The sequence below is a fragment of the Xiphophorus couchianus genome, chromosome 2, assembly GCF_001444195.1.
Source record: "Xiphophorus couchianus chromosome 2, X_couchianus-1.0, whole genome shotgun sequence".
Lineage (NCBI taxonomy): Eukaryota > Metazoa > Chordata > Actinopteri > Cyprinodontiformes > Poeciliidae > Xiphophorus > Xiphophorus couchianus.
The window spans coordinates 14165736-14189598 of record NC_040229.1 but is presented as its reverse complement, the minus strand read 5'-3'; the positions used below and the strand labels follow the sequence as shown (position 1 = coordinate 14189598).

Below are 23863 nucleotides of genomic sequence, written 5' to 3'. Positions count from 1 at the left end.
GTGCACTTCAAACCAACAGTTGACTCGCCTGAAGATCTTTGCCTTTGAAACTGCACTCGTCTCTCTTCCTCTCTGGAGTTTTCCACGTGAGCTGCAGGAAAAAAAAAATGCTGTGGTATTTAAACTATATCTTTAACACTGTAAAGCATAACATTCCGCTTGCACTCTTGTGATCTCTTAATCCCTATTGCCAAATTTCCACCTTACATGAGGGATTCAAGGAGCTACATTCATATTTATATGCTTAACATCACAGTGCAGTTTAAAGGTTGCAGCATTCAGGCTCTTACACTTCTTTGTAGGTTCGCTGCACTGATATCAGAGAGGTTGAGAGCAAACAGAATCTCCCGGGCACCAATATACAGCATGTTGTCTTCACTGCTGAGCAGGAGGGAGGTGAAGTTGAAGACCCCGTTGGCTGAAAAGCTTCTCGTTGTCCTTTCCTTTGCATCTGCTCAGAAACAGAAAGGTGGTCAATGTAAGTAATATTAATTGTGTTTTCTTCAATCACATGTAAATGCATTAAGTGAATCATCACTATGAACATTTCAACAGGCATATATGATTTGACATCTGGTGTAGCAGTAAGAGCTACCCTTTAAAATAGCAGGAAAACATAAAACAATTACAGCTTAAACATTCAAAGATAGGTTTTGGGAACAATCATTCAAAAATAAAAATAAAATACATGCTTGGTTCAGGACATAATTTTACTCCAATTGTAGAAAAACATCTCCTTTTGAGAATTTTGATTCTGAAAGTACGTAGTATGAAATTCAATTCATTACTAAATATTTAGTTTTGAGAATAATGTCTAAAGGGTGAATTATTTACAACTGTAAGTATACAAAAATAATATTTATAGCAATGTCTTCTTATGCACTAGTGGTGGCAGTTAATGTCCTTATGTACCGATGGCAAAGCATCTGCATTGTAACTTATACACTTATGCAGTGATGAATATTTGAGTACAAACCCAGAGCAATAATACAATAAGCAAGTTATCACTATAACATTAGCCCGTAAAGCAGTTAGTTACCAAGGAGACTGATGGTGGATAAATACAGTGGAGTAACATTGCTGACCATGGAGTAAATTAAAATGGAATAGAATCACCCTGGAGGGAAATTATCATATGAAATAATATCATATTAATTCCTTACATTTGTTAAATCACAACAATAGTTTTTTGGGAAAAAAAATACCCAAATTATTAGTAACAGATTCACATCAAGTCAGGAAATAAATGTCATTATGTGTATCTTTTTTCATGCTGGACATAAAGGCTCATGCATCTGTTACAGTTAAACAGTGTTATTGCCTAAGTGGTCATGATTCAATAAAGAGACAAAGGTTGAATCATCAACTCCCTAAATCACTGCTGCTGATGATTTATTAGCCCACGTGTTTCTTGGATTTACGGGCCATCAGCACAGGCCCAGCTTGAACGAGTTGCCTTAATTGCATGCCAATGTAAACAGAGCGTGGGAGCTGTTGGAAACTTGAAGGGACTGAACCTCTGCCCCTAAAAATATGGCAACTGCAGGAAAAATAACAGATAAAAAAGCTTTTATTTAAAACTTAATAAGATTATTTTGGATTGTTGGGATTTTGCATGAAAAGAAGAGTCTGATTCAACTATCAGCTAGTGCTTTAAGGGACTGAGCATTTAATGAGGTGAAAAATAGGGACTTAACATCATGTTTCACTCCTAATATAAGCCTAAAATTATTTGTCTTATAAAGGGATACTGATTTCGTTCAAAACATAACTTAATGGAATAACCACATGCAGAAAAAGACAGTGATGCATTAAGTGCAGAATCCAATTCAGTTGTGTTTTATCTGTGTCAGCATCAGAGTAGACTGAACCTAAGATGGTGCTGGCAACAATTTAAGGTACTTTTCTACGTTTAACCAACTCACTCCAGGAAGAGTCTTTAAGTTCTACTCATAAGAAGCTCAATCACCCTGCAGTGTGTGTGTCCTAATTTAACCGTGCCTTGGTTCTACAGCAGATTGAGAAACTTCCTTTCCCCCAGGAAAACAACATGTTAATAGGAGTCCATCGCCACGGCAACACTGAGCCATATTGTAGTTAAATCTGTCTGTGAAACCACAAGAGGCAATGCTTCACGTACATCGACCCACAGGGGGCTTTTCAGTAGCACTACAGGATAAATGAACGGCTGCTCTGTTGTATTCTGCAACTTGTTTTGTTTCCTTTACTACAAACATAAGCATAAAATAGTTTTTTTAAACTCAAAATATATTCAGAGTTGTTTTCTACAATGAGATCAATTCTGGAAAACTGGTACACCACAGATGTGAAAGAAAATCAACTTAGACAATTGCATATTTATATATTGTTTTTTTGTAAATAAAAAAAAATACTTTTATGACTTCATTAAAGTAAATACTCTTTTGCAGTGAAGAGTTTTATAAAGTTTGTATTATTTTAACAAAAGGTTGTGAAAGAACTGAAAGCAGAAAGCAATGATTAAGTTTAACCATCTAATTTTAAGTTGTAGATTAAATCGAGGCTCGGCTATCAATGGAGATAAGAATAAAACACACATTTAGTAAGTTATTTTAAAACTGCTTTAAATACAGACCTAAAAAAATAATCAATTGACATGCAAGTATGCTAATGAGCTTGTAGAAGAGACGCAGATTCAAAATCTTTTTTTTTTTTAGTTACACTTATTTATGTATTCTTGTTTTTTATAAAGCCACTAATGTCATCACATGTCACTTATAAGCTCCAGATCGTATCTTTTTTTGTACAAAAAGTGGACTTAAAGAAAATGATCTTTAATACTAGCTTAAAGATCGTTATTTTCAAAAGGTAATTTTAATCTGACAAATAAGCCGACAGTGCTGTCAAACTCTTACATTAAATTCTGTAATGTCTTTTAGTTTTGGTCTGCCACTGCAAGATTAGTTAAACATTTACAAGAGATATAGGGCAGTGGTGGCTTTTATAAATCTAATGGCAAAAAGTGGTTCTGATACTTCTGAATCAAAAAGACTTTATCTTGCAAATTCTGTCACTCTGTCTCAAACTCAAGATAGAATAAAAACCTTTGTGAAAACTGCCTTAAATTTGTTAACAGGAGCAGCAGTGAAGAACAGAAACATGGTTTTTGAAGTAACTCATTAGTCAACCCAGGAGCAGACAAATTTCCCTTCTAATGAGCAAAGTTAACAAGTGGTTTGAACTTTTTAAAAGGAATCTAAGACTAAATGTTTGACCATCTGAGCTCCTTTTCCTGGTGGCATTTCTACACAACACAGTCTGAGGTTCTCAGCAGATGAAGAGAAACATTAGAGTCAAATGGAGGCACTTAGGAATGTATGGACAGCTTGTATCTGTGATAGAGAATCAAACAAAGCAGATGCATACATCAGGCTATTGCTGACGAGGTACACCAGTAGTACTGCAATCTGTCTAAATTACCAACCTTGTTTGTTCTTTTAAGAGTCAAAATGTCTTGCAAGGAATTTAGTTTTCACTTCAGAGATTTGTTTTTATGTGAAACAAAAAAAAAACATTTTATACTAAATCATTGTCAAAATTTATGCTAAGGTAAGTAAGGCAATAAAAACTATATCAAAATTGTACAATCTGTTTAGCACAAATGTATTCCCGTAGCGTGCAAACCCCTCCACAAAATTCCTTGTTTTTCTATAAGATATGACAGACCGTTTAGATCTTACTGGCAAGTAAAAGAAGATGAGGGAATTGTGCTCTGTTGGAGAGATACTGAGGGTTTATCTACAAAAATAACTTGGAAAAACAACAACTATCTACACTTTAGAAACAATGGCTTTGTTGACGTGTACTTTGTACAGATTAAGCTTGCTGATTATTCTAAGACAGTTTCTGCTCAAATAAGTTTCCAGCAGTAAGTTTGTCAAATAAAAGTAAATCAGTTACAAAGAAATGTGAGTATTATTCAAATTTATACTGAAAGCATTCGAAAACCTTACTGGAAGATGATCATATAGATTTATAAATTTACAGCTAAGTTCTAATGTGTGTTTTTTCTCAAACCTGCCATTTTTTTTGTTTTTTTTCTCCTTTAATTAAAAGAAATCTATATTACTTCCTTATGTTTATTGAGTACTAATTTTAAAAACAGGTAATGTCACATACTGAATATACAGTGACTATCTTTAGCTGTTTTTCCTTTAACAACAACTGAACACTGAAGAGATTTGTGACTAGTGCACCCCAGTGCTGCTTGAATTTGATACATTAACTGAACAGGAATAAATATTGAATTATAATTTTTCTGATTGGCTTTTTACTGATCAACAAGAAAAAAAAGCACCCTATTCCCATCTCTATCTAATTTATGTGGTTTATATAGCTCTTTTGCTATGTTTTTCATTCTATCTTCTTAGTCTAAATGCTAAATGGCATTTAGTAAAGCCTAAAAACAAAAGATCTTTGTTTTTTAATAATCGTGCTATACTGATGTGAACAATAAGCAGAAAGTGAACAGACAGATGATATATATCCAGTGGCAACTGAATAAATTATACCAAAACATTGGTAGGCAGAGCTGGAGGCTTTACATCTCATCATGTCAGTGATAGTAGACCTCTGATGATGGACTTTGTGAGAGCAGCTTTGTGTGGTTGTAGCACTTCATCTGTGACCTTTTTCCACTAAGCCATGAACTGCACACTTTGCAGCTGCAAGCAATAAAGCATCATAGCCATTATTATGTAATTAAAATTAATTTCTACAAATGGCACTGTTAAATTTTCTGAAATCTGTCTTAGATGGACTTGAAAATCTTTTTTGGGAACAGATTATTATGAAGTTTAAGGGAGTCCCATTCTATTCTATTGGGTCAGCTTTGATTTGCTTTGTGTATGAACTGTACTATACAAAGAACTTGCTCTAGCATTCTAATGATCAGTGTCTTGGGTGCCATTAACGGTGGCAAATATAATTTTGAACCACAACACAATAGGTCTATTTGTAATGGGAAAAGATGATTTTATAGATTTATTTAATAAAATGCAGGCTACATTGAAGCAGAAGTGAACATTTGCAGGATTTATTGACTGTGGAACATCTTTGAAAGGAAGTGTATTCTGACCTTTACTTATAGTGATCTAAAGGCTTTCTTTTGTAGAGTCAGAACTGTATTTGACTAAATGGTGCCTTTTTTGTTATTTTTATATCAGCTCATTTACAAGTGAGTTCAGCGGAACATTATCACAAACAAAAACAGGCTTGATTTAATTTGATTTGAATATCACTGATAATATCATAAATACATGTTTTACCACTAGGAATGTGCTTACTGCATTGTAATTGTAATTCACAGTAATGTACTTGCCATAGTGATCAACATCACCAAAAGCTGTGATAATAAAAATGATACGAGAACTTTTTTTATAGCACAATTCATACACAAGGCAATTCCAAAGGCTTCACAGAGTAACAAAGGAACATATACAAAGGAAACTAAATTAAAACAAGAAATGTAATAAAACACTTAGAAAATTTTAGATATAAGTAATATAAAGGCAATTTTAAGACAAATAAATACAAAAAAATACAAGGCATGATCAAATGAACAGATAAAGTTGCAATCAACAGTCTCTGTGCATCTTGAAGTTTAAGAGGTGTCTGTTCTAGAGCTGAGGAGTTTAGGAAAATCATGTATCATCTTGTTAATGTTTAAAAGTAGACAGACAGACAGATAGATAGATAGCTAAATTTTATTCATCATAAGTTAACGTTTTACTAATAGGGTGAAAGAACAGATGTTGGTCCTGGCTGTGGCATCAACACTTTGGATGAGTTGCAGATACCTCATATATATTTTATACAGAAACTAATTCAGGTGCAGGTGCATTATTACTGACAATAATCTTCTGATTTATATATAGATGTAATGTATGTTAAAATTAATGTCTGATTTTATGATAAAACCTTTGTTTCTTACTTTGTGGTTTTTTGCCTCATGGAGTCTAGATTTAGATTACTGATCCCTAATTATCAATTTTTGGGACCAGAAAACAGGGACTTGTTATTTCCTGTCATAAGCAAAGAGATCTTTCAGTACGTCACAGTCTGAGCTACATGAAACAGATATAGAATACATGTGGCCTAAGAATGGAGCCTTGACTAACTCCATGTGATCTTTGTTTGCTCAGAAAAAAAGTGCCATTGTCCAATTTGTATCAAGCAACTGATCTTTAAAGGACATCAGAGAGCCCATTCCCAGTCTTCTGAGCATTAAGATGACCTACATTGCAATGTCTCAGGGAGCTCCAGGTAATGCTAGCAAATAATGGTTTTAGAAAAGCAGGACTTATTAAAGAAGCAAACTCACAACCCAAAGTAGATAAACAAATCTTTATGTATTCATTACAGAAATACCCACAGAGAAAGCTATATGACTATGGAAACTGACAGCTTACATTAAGAATAGGTTTTGCATTGTGCAGAAAATGTTAGAGCAAAGGGACAATTTCCTACATATTGGGCATAAAGAACAAAACTCTGTGTAGATGAATTCCTTGCACTGCTGCTTTCACAGGATGGGGAGTCATTTAAGCAGTGACCACAGAGGCAGAAACCTTTAACAAGGGTCAACCTATAGCAGTGTCAAATTGTCTTGTAAGATACCAAACAACCACAGTGGAGCACTAACTGGATTATCCCAAGTATTTTAAAGCTTGCTTTTAAAAGCTCCTCCTGAATGGATAATTATGTGGGAGAGTGAACCAGTAAAGCTAAAGGACAGGGACTGGACCATCTGGAGTGCATTATGAAAAGGCCAAGAGGTTGAGAAGTTCCTCTGGCCAAGTAGTGAGCCTTGCTGTTTGTGTTGGTAAACTGTGGGGCTGAATTTTGTTAGTAAGATATTGTCCCTATGGCACCATCTGTGGACAATATCTTTTCTAATTTCTAATAATGTCATGGTGTGAGAACTACAAATATCTGCAAGTGTGATGGAAAATGAGGGGAAGGCAGGGTAAAGACATGTTTTACATATTCATATGGCGTGGATTAACAATATAAGCTTCAGTAGTGCGATTTACAACACCACAGTGTGATATTGCAGGAATCCTGCTAATCTGTAAACATAAAGAGCGCTTTACTCTGATAAATTATTAAAAAGGAACACACCTCAGGAGAAGCGTTTTCTCATGAGGCAGTCCTTGTTCATTCAGGGAACAACAAATGCTGAATTAACCATAATAATGTTAAGCAGGTGCTGGTTCATCAGGAACTCACCATGACCCCTTCCTCTGGTTCTGGAGCATTAAGAACAGAGGGGCTGTACAGGAGGTCCTGACCTGTTTCTAAATGCAGCACAGCACTAAGACCTTACTATTTGTTCTGAGCAATTACACTCGCTAAGCACAAAAAGCACCTTGTATGCAAAGCAACTTTGCAGAGGTCAATAGGTACAGGATTATATGCACAATATGGACATTGTGGTGTTATGAAGTAGAACAAATGTACCAAAGAAACAAAAACTTACTATATGCATTTAAACGTGTTATATATGATAATTATTAGTGCTTAAAATGTGACTTCATGGCACTTCCACATCAAAAATGAAAGAAACCCATATTAGAATCTACAGCCACTGACCCCATTTGTATGACAGCAACCTCATGTATTTAAGCATCTAGATACAATGAAAAAGACTTGTGAACTGAGCATCAGAATGAGATAGAAAGGAGATTTAAATAAATATGAGTGTGGCATGGTTGTTAGTGCCAATTGAGCTGAGCTGAGTATTTCAGAAACTGCTGATCTACTGGGGTTTTCACAAACTATCCTTCTGGTTTGCAAAGAATGGTCTAAAATAGAAAATATCCAGTGACAAGTCTTTTGTTTTTGACCCTATATGGCCAAGAGTGTTCATCTTCTGATTGTTACCTCCAGTAAGATACTGTTACAAAGTTTATATCACCTCAGATTGGTTTCCTGAACATGACAGTGAGTTGACTGTTTTCCATCTACCTCCACAGTCACCAGATTTCAATCCAATCAAGGGCCTTTGGGTTGTTGTGGATTGGGGAATTTGCATTATGGATGATAAGATGACAGTTTTTAAGCAACTCTGGAATTATATCAAGTCAATTCAGAGCAAAATCTCTGAGGAATGTTTCCAACACTTTGTTGAATCTATGCCACAAAGAACACAGGGAGCTATTACGTTATGACAGAGTTAAAACTTAATTATTAGCAAGGTGTATCTTATAAAGTGCAGATTGACTGAATGTTGTATTTTTGTACAAATTTTAGCTTGAGGAGCTAGCTAGGAATGGTTTATTCATGGAATCAACAAATAGAAAAAAATAAACATTTTCACAATGTGCAGACTGGCTACATAGATACAATTCAGATAGATACAGATGTTTTGATATAAAAATGATAGAAATAAGGCACAACCAATCTTATTTAATTTTTATTATTAATACAAGAAGCCAACCTCATTTAATATACTTTTAGATAGAAAAAAATAATAATTTTCTAACCCAGATAGTCTTTAGAAAAAACTGCTTGATATTACCTAATAATTACTAATTTTGTTGTTGTAGTTATCACGTGTTTGCAGCACTACATTTCCTATTTGTAATTATGCTGTGACAAAGTACATGGAATAAGGTTAAGAACTTCTCCATGGAAAAAAAAAGATTCCACAGGTGCATCTGTACTACAGAGTAAATAACACTTCTCACTTTACACTCAAACAGAAAAAAATCCCACTTAAACATACTTTTCAGACAGCAACAGCATTATAAGGGTGTAATATCACTTGACGCTGCTGTCGTTTGAAGTTACTGCAGACTGGCTAATTTAGCTAATTTGAACATGGTAGCATTTAAATGAAAACTTTCTCGCTCACAGCATGGCTGCAGGCATGGCCCTAGCCCAAAATAAAGAACCATGGTCACTTGGGTTGTCACAGAGGGATCAACAGGGAAAAAATAGAGGAGGGGGAGGGCTTATAGGTGTGCCTTTAAAGAGCACGCCAACACACAAAGCCCTTCAGTATGGTCTACATTAAAGTCTGGAACAAAAGCAGAGAGAAAGGCAGTTGCAGGCTTTACTCCATGAACCCATGATCCGTGCTGATAGGCGCATAATGAGAACCAGACAAGTGTTCACACCATAACACATACAAATCCCCATTCATTATTCATGGCAGATTACCCTCTTCATTAAGGCAGAGGCGGGAACCAGGGGGATCCAGAGGGACCCAGAGGAAAGTGGAGGGGACATTAGTAAATGAGAAATCTACCGATGAAGATCTGCCAGCCGGTTCTCTGGCTTGCCTAAGCTGCAATAGTTTAGGCATGCAAGCTGTCAAGCTAACAGGCGTTCAGATAGGACAGGGAGCACCGGAAGCCGTGACGAGGCCCGACAGTTTTTGCTGCATAAAGTTCATGTCCCTAAGGCTTGTGGTTCTGCATCCTGCTTTGATACTGTATATACAATGTGACAAAGACTTTCTGCGGGGAGACTGGAAAATGTCAGCGTAGCAGAACTGACGTTACCAAAGCAAGGCAGCATTTATCAAAGCTCTGCTGACCTTCATTCACATACTGAAACTCAGGATTTTCCTTATTTCATGATCTACAGCCTTCTAAGTGCAACAAGATGTGTTTTTGAATAAATCATTTGAATTCAGAGCTACCATTCATATAGAAATATAATTAATTCACTGTTAAAGGTGACTTATGTTCCTGCACAGGCTGGTTTTGGGCCTTATTAGCCTTAATGCAAACCTACAAGACAGAGAACAAAACAACCAACTTTGATTGGCATCAGACTCAAAGACTGTATGCATCAGTTTATATACTGAGAACTTGAGGCATGTGAATCATGCATGTTTTATGGTGTTGTTTAACTCTGGCTGCACGCCCTAAAAGCAAATCTCTGCAGCAGAACAGAGAAGCGCATAAAGCATCTTTTCACAAAATGATTGATGATGTGTGTTGTTATGAAACACTCAGCCTCTGTGGGCTCTGTAAAGGCAGGGGAGGTGAGAGAGATTATATGTTCAGGTAAAAAGTCCAACATGTAGACAAGGTGCAAGCTCAGACAGGCTCAACTTTCTGAAAGCGCAAAGTAGTCCTGGGCTGAAAAGGGAATCAGAGGACTATATAAGAGCACTCAACGAGATCCTTCCACACAATCTTCTCTGACATACACTAATGAAGCCTGACCATGAGTCACTCACCACAGTTCAAACACTACAATCTCACACTAATTCCTTAATCTGTCATTGTGTTTAATTTCCATGGAGATAATAAGGTGCGATTCTTGTTGAAATCCAACTTGTCAACTCCACTGTATCCCAACAATAATCTGATTCACGGTTATGAATTTTTCTACATGCTCTAGCTGTATGACCATAAATCACCTTTCATGGAAAAAGAAAACATGACGCTGAAATCCAGAGTTCTTTCACAGCTACCTTTGACTGACCTATTTATACTGAAAAATCAATTGTATTCTGTAGTCCATTTTTTACTTTCTTTTATTATCCTTCAGCAATGTAATTTTTTACATATATTTTCATTATGTAAAATACTCTGAATTACCTTGTGTCTAAAATGTGAACTATAAATAAACTTGCATAGACTTGCCTTGGGTGAGTTCAAATAAGATATATTTTCAGTGAAAGCTGACAGGAATATTCAACATGTTTCAAAGTTTCAAGTCAGTTTTGCAAGCGTAGGCATGAAAAGATACATTTTTGATAAAATCAGTAACACCCAAGGCCTGAGTGAATTTGTGAAGCAAGTTACAACAACCACAGGCCTGTATGTAAATATGTTTGACCCACAGAAACTCAGCAGAACCAACTCTTACTTGCAGTTAAATGCTACCAAAATCAACAGGTCTGTAAAGTTTTTTTTTCTCCATTCATTTTTTATTTGACAATTGATTGACATTTGGCCAAATGTTGCAGTTCACATAAAAGAATCTGATACAACCACATCTGGAGCCTCAGGCATCTGCAGCTTGCATAAGGCGCTATTATGATTCGAAATGCATTCCTTGCAAAAGCATCCATGCCTCATGAACTTTTTCACATTTTGTCATGTCACAACCAAAATTTTCACTGTATTTCAACAGAATTTGCATGTACTATCACATTAGAATGCATCATACACAACTGTTAAATAAAATGTTTTAAAAATCTAAAAGGTGAGGTGTTCAGTAGTACTCAGCCCCCTTTCTTGACATATATAAATGAAGTCCTCAGAAGTACTCTGATTAGTTGGGACAGGCAACCTGTGTTTCATTGAAGGGATGATGCAGAACAACCACAAACCTACCAATTAATAAAAGATGAGAAAATGAGACCTATAATAAATCTAGAGAAGTTAAAAGGTGGGAGAAACTGGTGATAGAAAATCTATTTGTGGTGTAGTCCCTGTATAGGAGACACTTATCGAATGCAAACCAGGGCTTCGATTCCCGAATCTGGATCCTGTGCTGCATGTCTTTCTCCTCTTTCTTCAGCCATTTCCTGTCTGATCTATTCAACTAAATGTCGCTAGTGTCAGTAAGAAGTAAAAAAAATAAATAAAACCCTTTATAAATGTCATAGTTATTTAAAGAAGGGACTTACTGTAGGGAAAGCTGAGACGTGGAGTGACATCATTTTCTGTGACAGCCAGATGAAGGAAACCAAGAAGTAGGACAGTGTAGGCTGGGAGACACAGCCAAGCCATACTCATCGTCCACATGCCACCGCAGGTCCACCAGCCAACTTGTACTATTTGTCTCTTTTAGGTTTTGGGGGAATTCATGAAGCGTGCCTGTTTCTGTTTATCTCCTTTCACAGCCTCTTCTCTTGCAGCTCCAGGTGCTTCAGATGGAAATCTGGTGAAATGTTGGGAAGAGAGAAAACTCCTTGTTGTTTGATATTACAATCGTTGACCTGAGAGCACAGGAGAAAACCTCTTCTATGGAAACACCAAACTGCAGGTTCTCAACAGATACCTTTGAAGAAAAAGAAAAAAAAACACAACATTGTGTTAGTACAGTATGTTGTATGAGCTAATTTGCACATGTCATTTCCTACTATAATTAATTATTTAACAGCTGATCAGGCATTTATCAAACCACTTTGCTTACTGTGAAGCAAAATATCCTTTTTAATCAGGATATTTGAACTATTGTAGTTGAATACAATGTTCCCTGTGTGGTAAGCTCTGTGATTGTGGCACTATTTTATTGCATAAAATTCTAGAAGTTAATAATGTTGTTTGAATTCTGAAAGGAGTTTGTGCTCATTTTAGAGAAGTTTAGATTTAGTTGTGATCCTAAGAGAATATTTAGCATCTTTGTAGTTGTGTTGATTAGAGTAATGCACTGCATATACTTATTAGATGCTCAGAAGATTATGTCTTCTTTTATTTACATGTCAGAGTCTTGAGTGTTTTATGACAAATACCACAAGTTTTCCATGAAAAATTGCACTGAAAGGCATTTTGAGTAAGTAGTACAGTAGGATAATTTTTTTTTTTTAGTTTCCGCTTTTGGTAATTTGTACCACAATAAAACCTCCAGAAACATGAATGCTTTGTAGTATTGTGTGTTTGAAAGTACAATGCGCAGGGAAATACATTGTTATTGTAAACTGTAGTCTCCCTAGTTATTGACTAGATAAAGGAGCAAATCCCACAGGTTATTGCATTTGGAACTAGAACTCAGTTAAATTGAATTTGATGTCATTTCCAGATGCAAGTTACAACTTCAGAGGTAACTTGAACACAGTATAAGCAGTCACCTGCAATTGTTGTTGGTTTACCGTCGTCCGCAAGTTCTTATAACCTTCTTCAAAGCAATTTTCTACAGAGAGATTTCAGATGAAGCAACAATTAATGTGCTTGAGCAACTGATCTTTTAAGCTGCTGCTGTTTAGTAGTTTTATATCACACTTAATCCATACATACCCACCTTCCAAATCTAATGCCAAAATTACTTCTGAGTACTCTTGAAGGCAACGTATCACCTGTGGTACTTGTGCTACAGGTTCAGATTCATTGCTCTACAAACTGCTTTTTGTAAACACTATTCTTCTGCTGGTAACCTTGCTGTATCACTGAATTACTCTCTCCATCGCCTTATGTTTAGGAAAGTAATTGCAGTAAGTGTAACAGACCTGGGATAGTCACTCTGCAATGTTGAATCCAAAGCCCACTTGCTCCGTTTTGCCTACGGCGTGACTGCAACCAGAAGAGAATATGTTCCTGCATTCATCCCCTTGCAAACTTTACATGACAGTGCAGGAACATCTAGACACTTAGGGGAAAAGGAATGCAGTGGAATCTTAAACCCCAAAAAACAGAAACAAGTGGCTGCTTCTGAGCAACTGAAAACACTAATTTGGCAAATGTAAAAGGGACACACAAGAATAAAAAGTCATATAAAATCTGACTAATGTTTATGTTGGTTTTAAACAAAAAAACTTTGATGGGATATTTTAATTGGTTTAAGTTAAGAACAGCTCTGGATTTGGTAAATTAAAACAGTTGTGTTTCGGAAAAAATGAAAAAAGAAAATAAGAAAAAGAATGTAAAGGCATTGTGCAATGTTTTGAAAGCAACTTTCATTGTAAGTTTTGTCAGCAAACCATTACCTTGACCCACAATGAAATACATCACAAATAAAATTATTTTACCCTTGTAGACCACTGCTGCCAGTTGGCTTAAATGACACAGCCAAGACAAGTGTAGCACATGCATCACTAAAAGTCTGTTGATAAAAGTTCAAAACACAACCAAACTTATACAGGAAGAAATATATGCCAAACATTGAAAATGCCTCTTTTTTGTATAAATGTCTTGTAACATTAGTTATTGAAATTTTTTTTTACAACATCTAACAGGAGTTAAAAGTCAGCTGAAAATGTGACCTTGGTCTGTGTTACTGAGGTCAGTAATTTAAATAACTGAATACTAATAAACGATGGCCTTCCTTGTGTCGTTAGTGCTAGTAAGTCAGTTTAAAGCAAAATAAATAACTTTGAAATCTCTGTATTGAAAGTCTTACTTAAAAATCTTTTTATAAAGTTTAAAGACAATGAGCAACTGTTTATCAAACTTCAACTTTGATGCCAGAAAAGAAAGCTTATATATTAAATCCAGTTAATTTGTAAAAATCAACAGAGATTATATTAATTCATTTTCATTTTCCCCTTTAATATCTCCACTGACATTGTAAAAAATAAATAAATAAATAAAAAACTTAATCTTCTCACCAATAAAGCCAACAGCTATCTATTATACCAGTAATAGAGTTAAAGAGTAATTCATTGATGTAAGTCTACTGAACACACTGAGGCGTAAAGGAAAACCTTAGTACGGACATCCCAGTTACAACCTCAAATGCTCCATTACACCTGCCACAAGAAGCTCCTCAGACGCAACCAAATGGAGATTCAGTTTCATGTGAGCTGTGGAAATCAATGGCAGACCATAGTGAGGGAGTCTATTCCTGGTTTCTGTCATGGAGATCCAGAATTTTAGTCAATAAGCACTCGGCTGCTTGTTATAAATGGAGCAGTCTGAATCTGAGCGTGGCGGAGGTTGTTTGGAAAGCAGGAAAGACTGTAAAGGAAAGAAGAAAATGCTTATTTCTGCAGCAGAGTCATATTGAAAACCTGGGAAACATCATTAATTCTTGGTTTGTGTATCAGTCAGCAAAGGAAACCAGCAGGAATCTGACCGAAGAATGTAGAGAAAGTTGGAGGGTATGAGAACAAGGACGCCTCAGACAGCAGAGAAATCTACATGCAACTCTGCACTTCACTGCTCTCGCCTGCATGATGCATAAACTGAATCATCCCTTTCACCCTCTACACAGACATGATAGTGTGCTCCCGCTCTGGATGATGCTCTCCAAACTCTCTGTCTACCATCTCCTCCTACAGTGCTCGTATATTCCTCTCTGTACAGCCTTCAGCAACACATTAGACTTATCCGTTTGACATAATTTTTTTCATTTGTCAAACTTTCACATTGAATATGAAGGACTTCCCCAACTTTTAAGCATTTTACGATTTGTAAAATTTATAAAATCTCAGTAAGCTGTTGATTTGCAATATGCTATGGTTTATTTTTTTGTCTGAAGGAGTATGGAATATAATATATCTTTGTGCATCATTCAGCTCTGTATTCATCTATTCTTTTATCTGTCTATTCACCATCCATTTGTTCATCCAGTGTCTTGTTTACTAAATGCCACACAAACATGTCTTACAAGTTGAAACAATTTTTTGTGGTTCTGCCGGTTTTGACAAGATGTTTTTGCAAAACAAATTTTTTTATCTTAATGAGTTCTGTCCTGCTAATATACATATTTAAATAATACATAAATTAATCAAATCTATCCATAGGTTTGTCCACTATGGTCTTTAAAATTTACATCTTACCGCAGTAAAAACATCTACCATAAATTCAGAGGGAACTTGAACTGCTGGAACCTCTAAATTCTTTAAATATTCAATAAAAAGTCTATAAATCCCAGAGCCCCCAGTTTGTAAAAGTATAGAGTTTTGCCATCCAAACCATGTCTGAACCCTATATCTCACTAATCCATTGGTCTGGTTTCTCCTAACTAGACTATCATATGACAGTGGAAGCAAGAGTTCTCCTTAAAGTGAACATGGCTGATTAGAGAGAGAAAGTGTTGAATCAGACAGAGGAATGTTCTGCAGGAAACTGGGTGAGAATTTATCACAAGAAAAGCACTGATTCATTAACACGTGGAGCTGAAATGGCAATAAGAACCACCTAAAATATGCAAATCTGTCAGAATAGAGTGAGGAGGAAAGAAATAGCTGCTTGTGATGTTAAACTGGTATAAACACTTATAACAAAGATATATTATAGTGCAAAAAACCATTTGGAGGTTATGTTTTTGCCACTTTGTCAAAACATTTCACAACAGGGAAAAGAAGAAAAGACTTTTATATTTAACTAAACTGGGAGTTTCCCAGAACTATGTCAATCATTTCCTGTTGTATATATATATATGTATATATATACTGAAAAAGCTTCTCCATGACAGCTTCGCTTCTATGAGTGTGAATGGTATAAATAGCAGCGCAGCTGAAACAGGTGGTGGAACCATTACCATTTACTATTTCAGTAGAACAGCTTGGGTCAGTGCTCAACATGTCGTCTGGAATAGTGTCGAATCACAAACGTGACCTCTTGGCATGCCATGCGTGTCAAAAAGCCACCTGTATGCAGATGAACACGGATCACCTCAGGTTACATGTTTCCACGTGTGACCTTCAGCCTATGATTCTAACTGCAAACCCCCAACCCACCCCCAAACTGCTCCGCATCACTAAAAACAGTCCGTTGTGACATAAAGCAGATGTGAGATATGGAGAGTGTCATCTGCCTGGAGAGATTTAAATAGAAGAGCATGTCTGACTGCACAGAGTGTCTGATTTATCAGGTGAGCTGTGTGGAATCACTATTATGATAAAATTGTGCAAAGTTTCAGCTGTCCAACTATTGCTTCAACACACTTAATCAGTTCTAATGATATTTGTTTGTGAGTAACACTTGATAACACTTCCACAACACAGATCTGACACACAATACTTGTGATGAATTATGATCACATTTTTGTGTATCCCCACATTGCTCCAGTAACGTTCAAGCGGTGAGTCTGGAGTGGTTCTTCCTCAAATTCTTCACTAAGGAGATGATGAGTTAACTTACTCACTGTGCTGCTTCATAAAAATCTTATACATACACATACAAACATCTGCAATTATAGTGAACGATGCAAACATCAAAAAACATCACATATTTTTCAAACCACTCCATTCCAAACTTCAATGGATTTATTGGGATTTTATGCAGTATTGTGTGAAAATCTGCAAACGATTAGGTTTTATGGTGATAGGTTGAAAAAGAAATTTAAAAGAAAAATACCAAGGAAACAAGATGATTATTATATCATCTAGAAACCTTTTTCAGACTTTGAACATTTTTGTGAATTTATTTGCAAAAATATTCTTAAATTTAGTTGCTGAAACACTGAGGAGATGGACACTCAATTTCACCCTTCAAAAGGGGAAAGATAGGAGAACATGCCATTTAATGAAGGCAGATTTGTCAGGAAACAAATAAAAGAAAAAAGCATTTTTCTAAAGCTTTAATCAGAGCAATTATTAAAACATTATAAACAACTGGAATTGTAACAAGCAATGCATTTTGTTTTCAATATCTGGTCTCAGTTGTGAGTCATTAGTTTAGATCTAGAGAACAGTAGATCAAAAACAGCTGCTGCAGCAGCATCATTCTGCTTCTAGTTAGTGTTAAAAGAAAATGTCTGTATCTCTGATCAGATGACTACTTAAAAAAAAAAAAGTTCTTCTTGATTGACCCATTTTACGTGCAATCCCCAGACCCTGTTCAGAATAATTAATGGCCCGTTCATCTCAGAGTGAAGCATACAGCAGTAATTATGACTATATGCTACTCCAAAGACTTTTAATTGCCTAATTAAAATCTTATTAAACTATTGAACAAAGATAAGGGACATTTTGAACTCAAGTGCCAGTGGAGTTCAATGAATCAAACTTGCTTCCTGTATGGAAAGGCACCAGGTCAGAAACAGTCATTTTTATCAAAAGTGCTGATTTTTCTAAATATCGTATATGAAGCTAAAATAAGACAGGAATGCATTGGCTGATTAGTGGAATATATGCTGTGAAAGTGACTGAGAACATATCATTAGTTCTGTCTTTAAAAAGTTAACACAAGTGCTTAAATCATCCTTCAAAAGTTCAAATGTCTGAAAAGATATTCGATTTCATTCAATTTCCCCTCTGCACCAATTTCCATAACACATGCACAGACTGCAGACGAGTCTCGCTGATGAAATGTCAAGCAGTGAAGCTCCGAGGTCTGTCGCTGGGTCTGCCACAGCTATTAATGCCAGTCTGTGAAAGAAGAGCAGCACGAGCTCCGTGACAGAAAGAAAAATCTTAATCATGAAAAGGGAAGGATGAAGAAAAGCAAAGAAAAGGACCAAAGTAGTCTTTACTAAAGGTTTCCAAGCAAAAATCCTATGTCCCATAGCACCCTGTAATGGTATTCATGCCGCTTGAACTTTTCTACATTTTGTCAAGTATCACCTACAAATTCCAATGTATTTTATTAGAATTTTGCATGATACACAAACACAAAGTTGACCTGTTAAAATCCAGCCTCCTTGTTCTATGCTTTTCTTCATACAGAGGGTCTGGAGCAGGGGTGGGCAACTCCAGGCCTCGAGGGCCGGACTCCTGCAACTTTTAGATGCATCTCCACTTCAACACACCTGAGTCAAATAATGAGGTCATTAGCAGGACTCTGGAGAACCTGACTGCACTTGGGAGGTGATTCAGCTGCTGGATTCAAGTGTGTTGGACCAGGGAGACTTGCAAGAGTTGCAGGACACCGGCCCTCGAGGACCAGGATTGCCCACCCCTGGTCTGGAGTCTCATCTATTGAAAAACAATTTCTTGCTGGAGGCGTGGACTCTGTTGAAGTGAAAATCAACATCATCGTTCACAACTTCTGCTTCTGTTTGGCGATTGGCTCAGTTCAATTTCAGCTAGAGAAATCAAGTTTAATGGGAGAAATTTCAGACTAAAGGGAGATTAGAATAGAGTGGAAATGCATAGGAAGGCAATGGCCAGGATAACAAAAAGTAGAGCTCAACAACTTTTATTTATAGAGAACTTTTCACAGATAAAAATCCTACATTTAGACCAAGCATGAAACACTGTTGTTGAAAGAAAGTCATATGATGTCCAGTTTATATGTTGCTACTAGATAAGCAATAGAGTAAAGATCTGGAAGAAAGTCCCCAGTTTGGATGAGCATAAACGTGTTTTGGTCTTTCAAGTGCAGAAAACTAACACTACATAACCCCCTGAAGGCATCATTCCCATAATAAAATATGATGGTGCTGTGGGGAACGCAATCAAAAAATTACCAAAAGAAAGGGCAAAAATGTAGAAAAACCAAACTGATTGAAGGTTGTTGCAATTGGACAAGATGTGGAAAGGTCCAGGATTTATAAATACTTTTACAAGGCAGAAATTACCTGAAAGTGTCTAATCTCACAAAAAAGATACAACGAGCCTCTCACGGTTTTGTACTTAACTTTTTCAGGCAATTCAGCCAAATCTCCCGTCAAAACACATCTGACAGAGCTTAACCTGGCTTAAAATTGCCAAAATGTTGTCATTAATAAACTCTGGAGCATGAAAGTGAAGGCGAAAGCTTCTTTTTCTTTCTCTGTGCCCCTTTCAGCTTTTCTTTTTTTTAAATCAGTGTAAGTTGATCCACTTTGAGGAAGGAGCCTGCACTGTTGATCTTGCTGAAATGGCCTATTTCTTTTCCAAAGTCTTTTCTACTGTAGTCACACCCTGTTCTGGGAAAGTTAGCATTCATACGTCTACGACACCTTTCATGCTCTAATGCTGAGAGGACAACTAAGTTTCACATTACTGCATTTTATTCACTAAGCATTAATCAGTGCTATTTTCTTTTTTACTAATCTAAACATTTCTTTGAAGTACTTCGAGATCATTTGACATTTTCAGGTTCAATAAGACATCTTGCATCAAACTCCTTATGTTGTCTAAAGTTAAAAATCTTTCTTCATGCAACATTCAGTAGTTACGTCTGTGAACCATCTGGGGTGTCAGATTACACTGAAAAAATTCAAAAGGAAGATCCTTTAGAATTTTTATCTGTGCTATGTGATATGCTGACAGTTGGTCAGGCTGCTTACATTGCAGCCTTTTCAGTTCTTAAATAGATATTGCTAATGAATAGCAGAGGATGGCCTGGCGGCATTCTCTACCTTATTTAACCATTGTAACTAAACAATTACATTGACAGATTTACTGAGGAACCAAAGTGCACTGTAGAAAAACTACTGTCTGTTTTTCACAGGGTTGGAAGAGAATATAATATAGTCCAAGATGTTTTCTAATAAATGTGACTGCTTGCAAACAAACAGATGAAATAAGAACTCTATGCTGCATTTGATAGAAAGTATGCCCATATGCAGTCCAGTCTAACAAGGAGAAGCTGAAAAAAATAGATAAAAAAAATATCTGGGGCTTGTGTTTTTATGAGAGTTCCTGACTGCTGCCAGAGTCAGGTGAAGAGCCTTTTCAGAGTTTCAGACCTGGCTGCTGGTAAGTAGGTCAGACCTGTTGAAACATTCAGTCTCATTTGAAATGTTTCTGTTCATTTAAAAAAAAAAAAGAAAATGTTTATAATAAACTGTTTGAATCTGCTGCAGTGAATTAGTGGCTTTGATTTTCTATTAATCCAAATTGTTCATTTTGATCTCAGCTATACAAATAAAAACTGAAATACATCAAGGTTCTGAGTTTCATCATTTACAAATATTACACAAATGTTAGACATAGCTAACTATGTGCTTAATCAGGTGTTTGTGTTCTTCTTCCAGTACTTTTTGCATCTTTTCATGTCAAATATGGAGGCATATTTCGTGTATAGCATCAAAGATCAATGTTAATTCTTCTGAAAAAATGAGTTTTAAAATGCACTGTTAAAGGTATGGCTCAGATTTTTAGTGTGATTACACTAAAAGTTAATACATTGCTGGAGTTTTGATTTAATATAAATCTAGGAAGCTGACGGCTAGGTAGGGAGGAGCCAGGACTACAGGAGACTTATTTCATCTTAAAGCAACTTTAAGTTTCAGAAACACCATAGCGATTCATGCAAACACTACTTTATGAACCTTTTAAATGCCATCATTTATGCAGTGCCATTATTACAAAGAAGCCAGTAACCTTTACATTGTAAATATAGGTTTGAGTCGGTGTGCCAGCAGATAAAAGTAAGTGTCTTATAAAGTAAAGCAACACCAAAGCCAAATTTTTTACACCAATTTAAGGGAAGGGTTACTGTGACTGGAAACACTTTAGATGTCCATTTCTCAGTTGTGTGTTTCACAGAGGAAGATACCATAAGTGATAGCATACCATTTCCTCTGTAATAATTGCCTTGTGTGCAAATCGGCATCCAGCACAACTGTATGGACAGTTTAAATGTTCATTAATTATTGTTTGCATTGACCATTGTGATGTTTTTGAAGTTAAAGTTGTTTGAAAATGATAGAGGTTCATATTAATATGGCCTCCTTTCAGACTAGCCATTAGCTGGATTCTCATCAGCTAAATCTAGAGCTTTACAGCTGATACTGGACATAAGATAGCAACATTTTACCAAACCTGACTTTAAAAGTCCAAACTATCTCTTTAAGCTTACATTTTTGACATTCCACCTCATTTCCTGCCATCTTGTTTGGTCACTTCATATCTTATTATGAATTTTTTTGTCATTATTAAGTTTGTGTATTTTGTCAATCAGAGGACTTAATGGAAATAAAAATAATGCACAGTAAATTAAAACAAACAGCAAAACCTCATTGAAATTTTAGACTAGATAACGTCAGTTATAGACAAATTGACTAGAGAAAATGAGCGACTCTTTTTCTTTTTTTTTTCTTTTGCCCTTTCAAATTCATGGAGCATTCAATCAACAGACAAGGCTCTGACACATTTATGCTCACTGAAATTGATTCGGCTGGTGTGGCATCCATGGAAAAGCTGTAAACAAAGCGACGTGGCTGCTCCCCCTTGATGTCGGCTGCAAGAAGCTGCACGCATTCCAGTAGCTTAGAGGCTTAAACAAAAGCTCAGGCTATAGGCCACTGGGCAAAGAGCTGCGCGCATCCGTCGCTGTGTGAGGCCGATAAAGGGCTCAGAATGGACATTTCTCCACATGGTCCAGAGACAAGCCTTCAACAAAACTCTAGAGTTTTGTATTGAGATTGTCTCAAACCACTAAAAGACATGCTCTTCAAGGTTCTACAAACTTAAACATCTTGTTCAACAGAGAAGAAGGAAATAGTCACTCCAAATTTGTCTCCTCTGAAAAGGATAATGGCAAGGAAAAAATTGCTCAAAATTAGCTTTGATTGTGTTGATGTGTTGTGCTATCAATGAAGATTATGCAAAAAATGAAAAAATAATAAAACATTGACATGTCCAAAGAAGATTTCTGAGAAACGATCAGTATTAAATCATGGAATTGCCTGTTCATTCAGGCCCATGTAACAAGGTTCATGTTCAGTCTTCAATCATTTATGGCGCACTATCTAAAATTATACATGTGGGAACTGTTTATAGTATAATTTTGATTTATGATGCCCTCAGCTCAAACAGATGCACAATGAGTTTAGCTAGAAAGCGTCTTGAAATTCTTAACCTCTAAAACAGATTAATCCAAGAGACAGTTTGTTTTTGAGAGTTGCGAATGGTATGCAGAACTGAGATAACAGCAAGAGATCCAGAGAAGTCAACAACTTGAAGTATGCTGTTGCTAAACAAATTGTAAATGGATGATCATTTCTTTAGTGCATTTGCAAAAAGGAAAAATTACACATTATCTCAAAAGTTTAACATTACTCTAGTCAGGTTTTTTCTGTCTTTGACCTCTTTGGTTGGCATATTGACCACATTAGAATATCTTTGTGGGGGTCAGTCTGACCCTATTATGAGATGTCTGAAAGTGGGCAGCTGCCCCCCACATGAAGTGACCTCACTTAGTAAAGATCAATAGGCGGCTGCACATTCCTCAGCAGTCACTCAACCCTTGCTATCCCAGTTATCCAAGACACTTTAGGATTTCTTTAGAACAGTGATGTTTGGGTTGAATTCCAGTTATTAACTTTGAGCATCCTAGACGACCAATTTTGACCTGTGGGTGCAACACATCTGCCCAGTGAAAGGCAAATGAGCTCATGTCACTCATACGCTCGAGTCTCGAGCAAATGCTAGAGATAATATTAAGGTTTGGATCAAGCACAAAATCTTTCGAAAAAAGTTTTTTTCAAGAATCACTATTTTGAAAGACAATTTAAAACCGTACACCTACCATTCTTACTACAAGACTTTCAATTTGTGCTGGTACATGATAAAAAAAAATACAACAAAATGTTTTTTGCTAGAGCTGCATGATTTATTAAAGGACATGGTATCAATATGCATTCAGTATTTACTCTGAAGTAGAAATGTCCAACTTTTAATTGTTAATGGCCCATATACTTAGTGACTTACACAATAAGGATAATTTCTTGCGTTCTTTCTGACACACAATTCTAAATAGCTCCTCTGCGCAACAGGTTGCTGTTCAGAGAAACAGTAATTACCTTATTGCTAAGAGCAATTAGTTGGGTTACTGAGAATGTCAGGTAGCAAATCTCACTGGTCTTGTAATCATTGCAACTGATGTATTTCCCAGAAGTTTCAACTTTAGAGATAAATGCAATACAAGATAAGCAAACCTATCACAGACAAAATCACATTTTCTGAATTCACTTCACTTTGTTCTGGAAGTTATACAAGTTTAATATCGCTCCTCTCTTCTGAAAGTTTTATTGTGATGCAAAGTTGAATTTGTTGGAATTACACATTTTTTGGAAGTTGTTATTTATAGTAGCACTGAATCACTTGTTCATATTTACATTGCAAATATATGATGCTATAATTAGAGGCCTGGACAGCAGAATTATAGGCCTCACTGACCTCTTTGCTGGATGATTTAATGGTTGACTGACTGCAGTATTTAACCAGACAAGCATAATAAGAGGATTAGAAACATATCAGATGATAGAGTTCAAAGTTCTCGGCTGCAGGTACAGTACAGATTTGAGCAGTCACACATATTGCTAACAACTGTGCACATGATGTAAATGACTTAATTCCCTATAAATCCAGAGGAAGTGT

General features: G+C 36.2%; 1 protein-coding gene across 2 annotated transcripts in view; it reads right to left on the bottom strand.

Annotated features, from left to right (window-relative positions):
- Window positions 1-23863, bottom strand: part of sema4ba (sema domain, immunoglobulin domain (Ig), transmembrane domain (TM) and short cytoplasmic domain, (semaphorin) 4Ba) — a 56135-nt gene that overhangs the window by 12231 nt on the left and 20041 nt on the right. For both annotated transcript variants that reach the window (XM_028041488.1, XM_028041481.1), the window contains exons 2-4: window positions 11636-12009; window positions 291-451; window positions 29-91 (exon numbers count right to left, since the gene is read on the bottom strand). In XM_028041488.1, the coding sequence (XP_027897289.1) occupies window positions 29-91; window positions 291-451; window positions 11636-11753 (342 nt within the window). In that variant the 5' untranslated portion in view covers window positions 11754-12009. The remainder of the gene's footprint in view (window positions 1-28; window positions 92-290; window positions 452-11635; window positions 12010-23863) is intronic.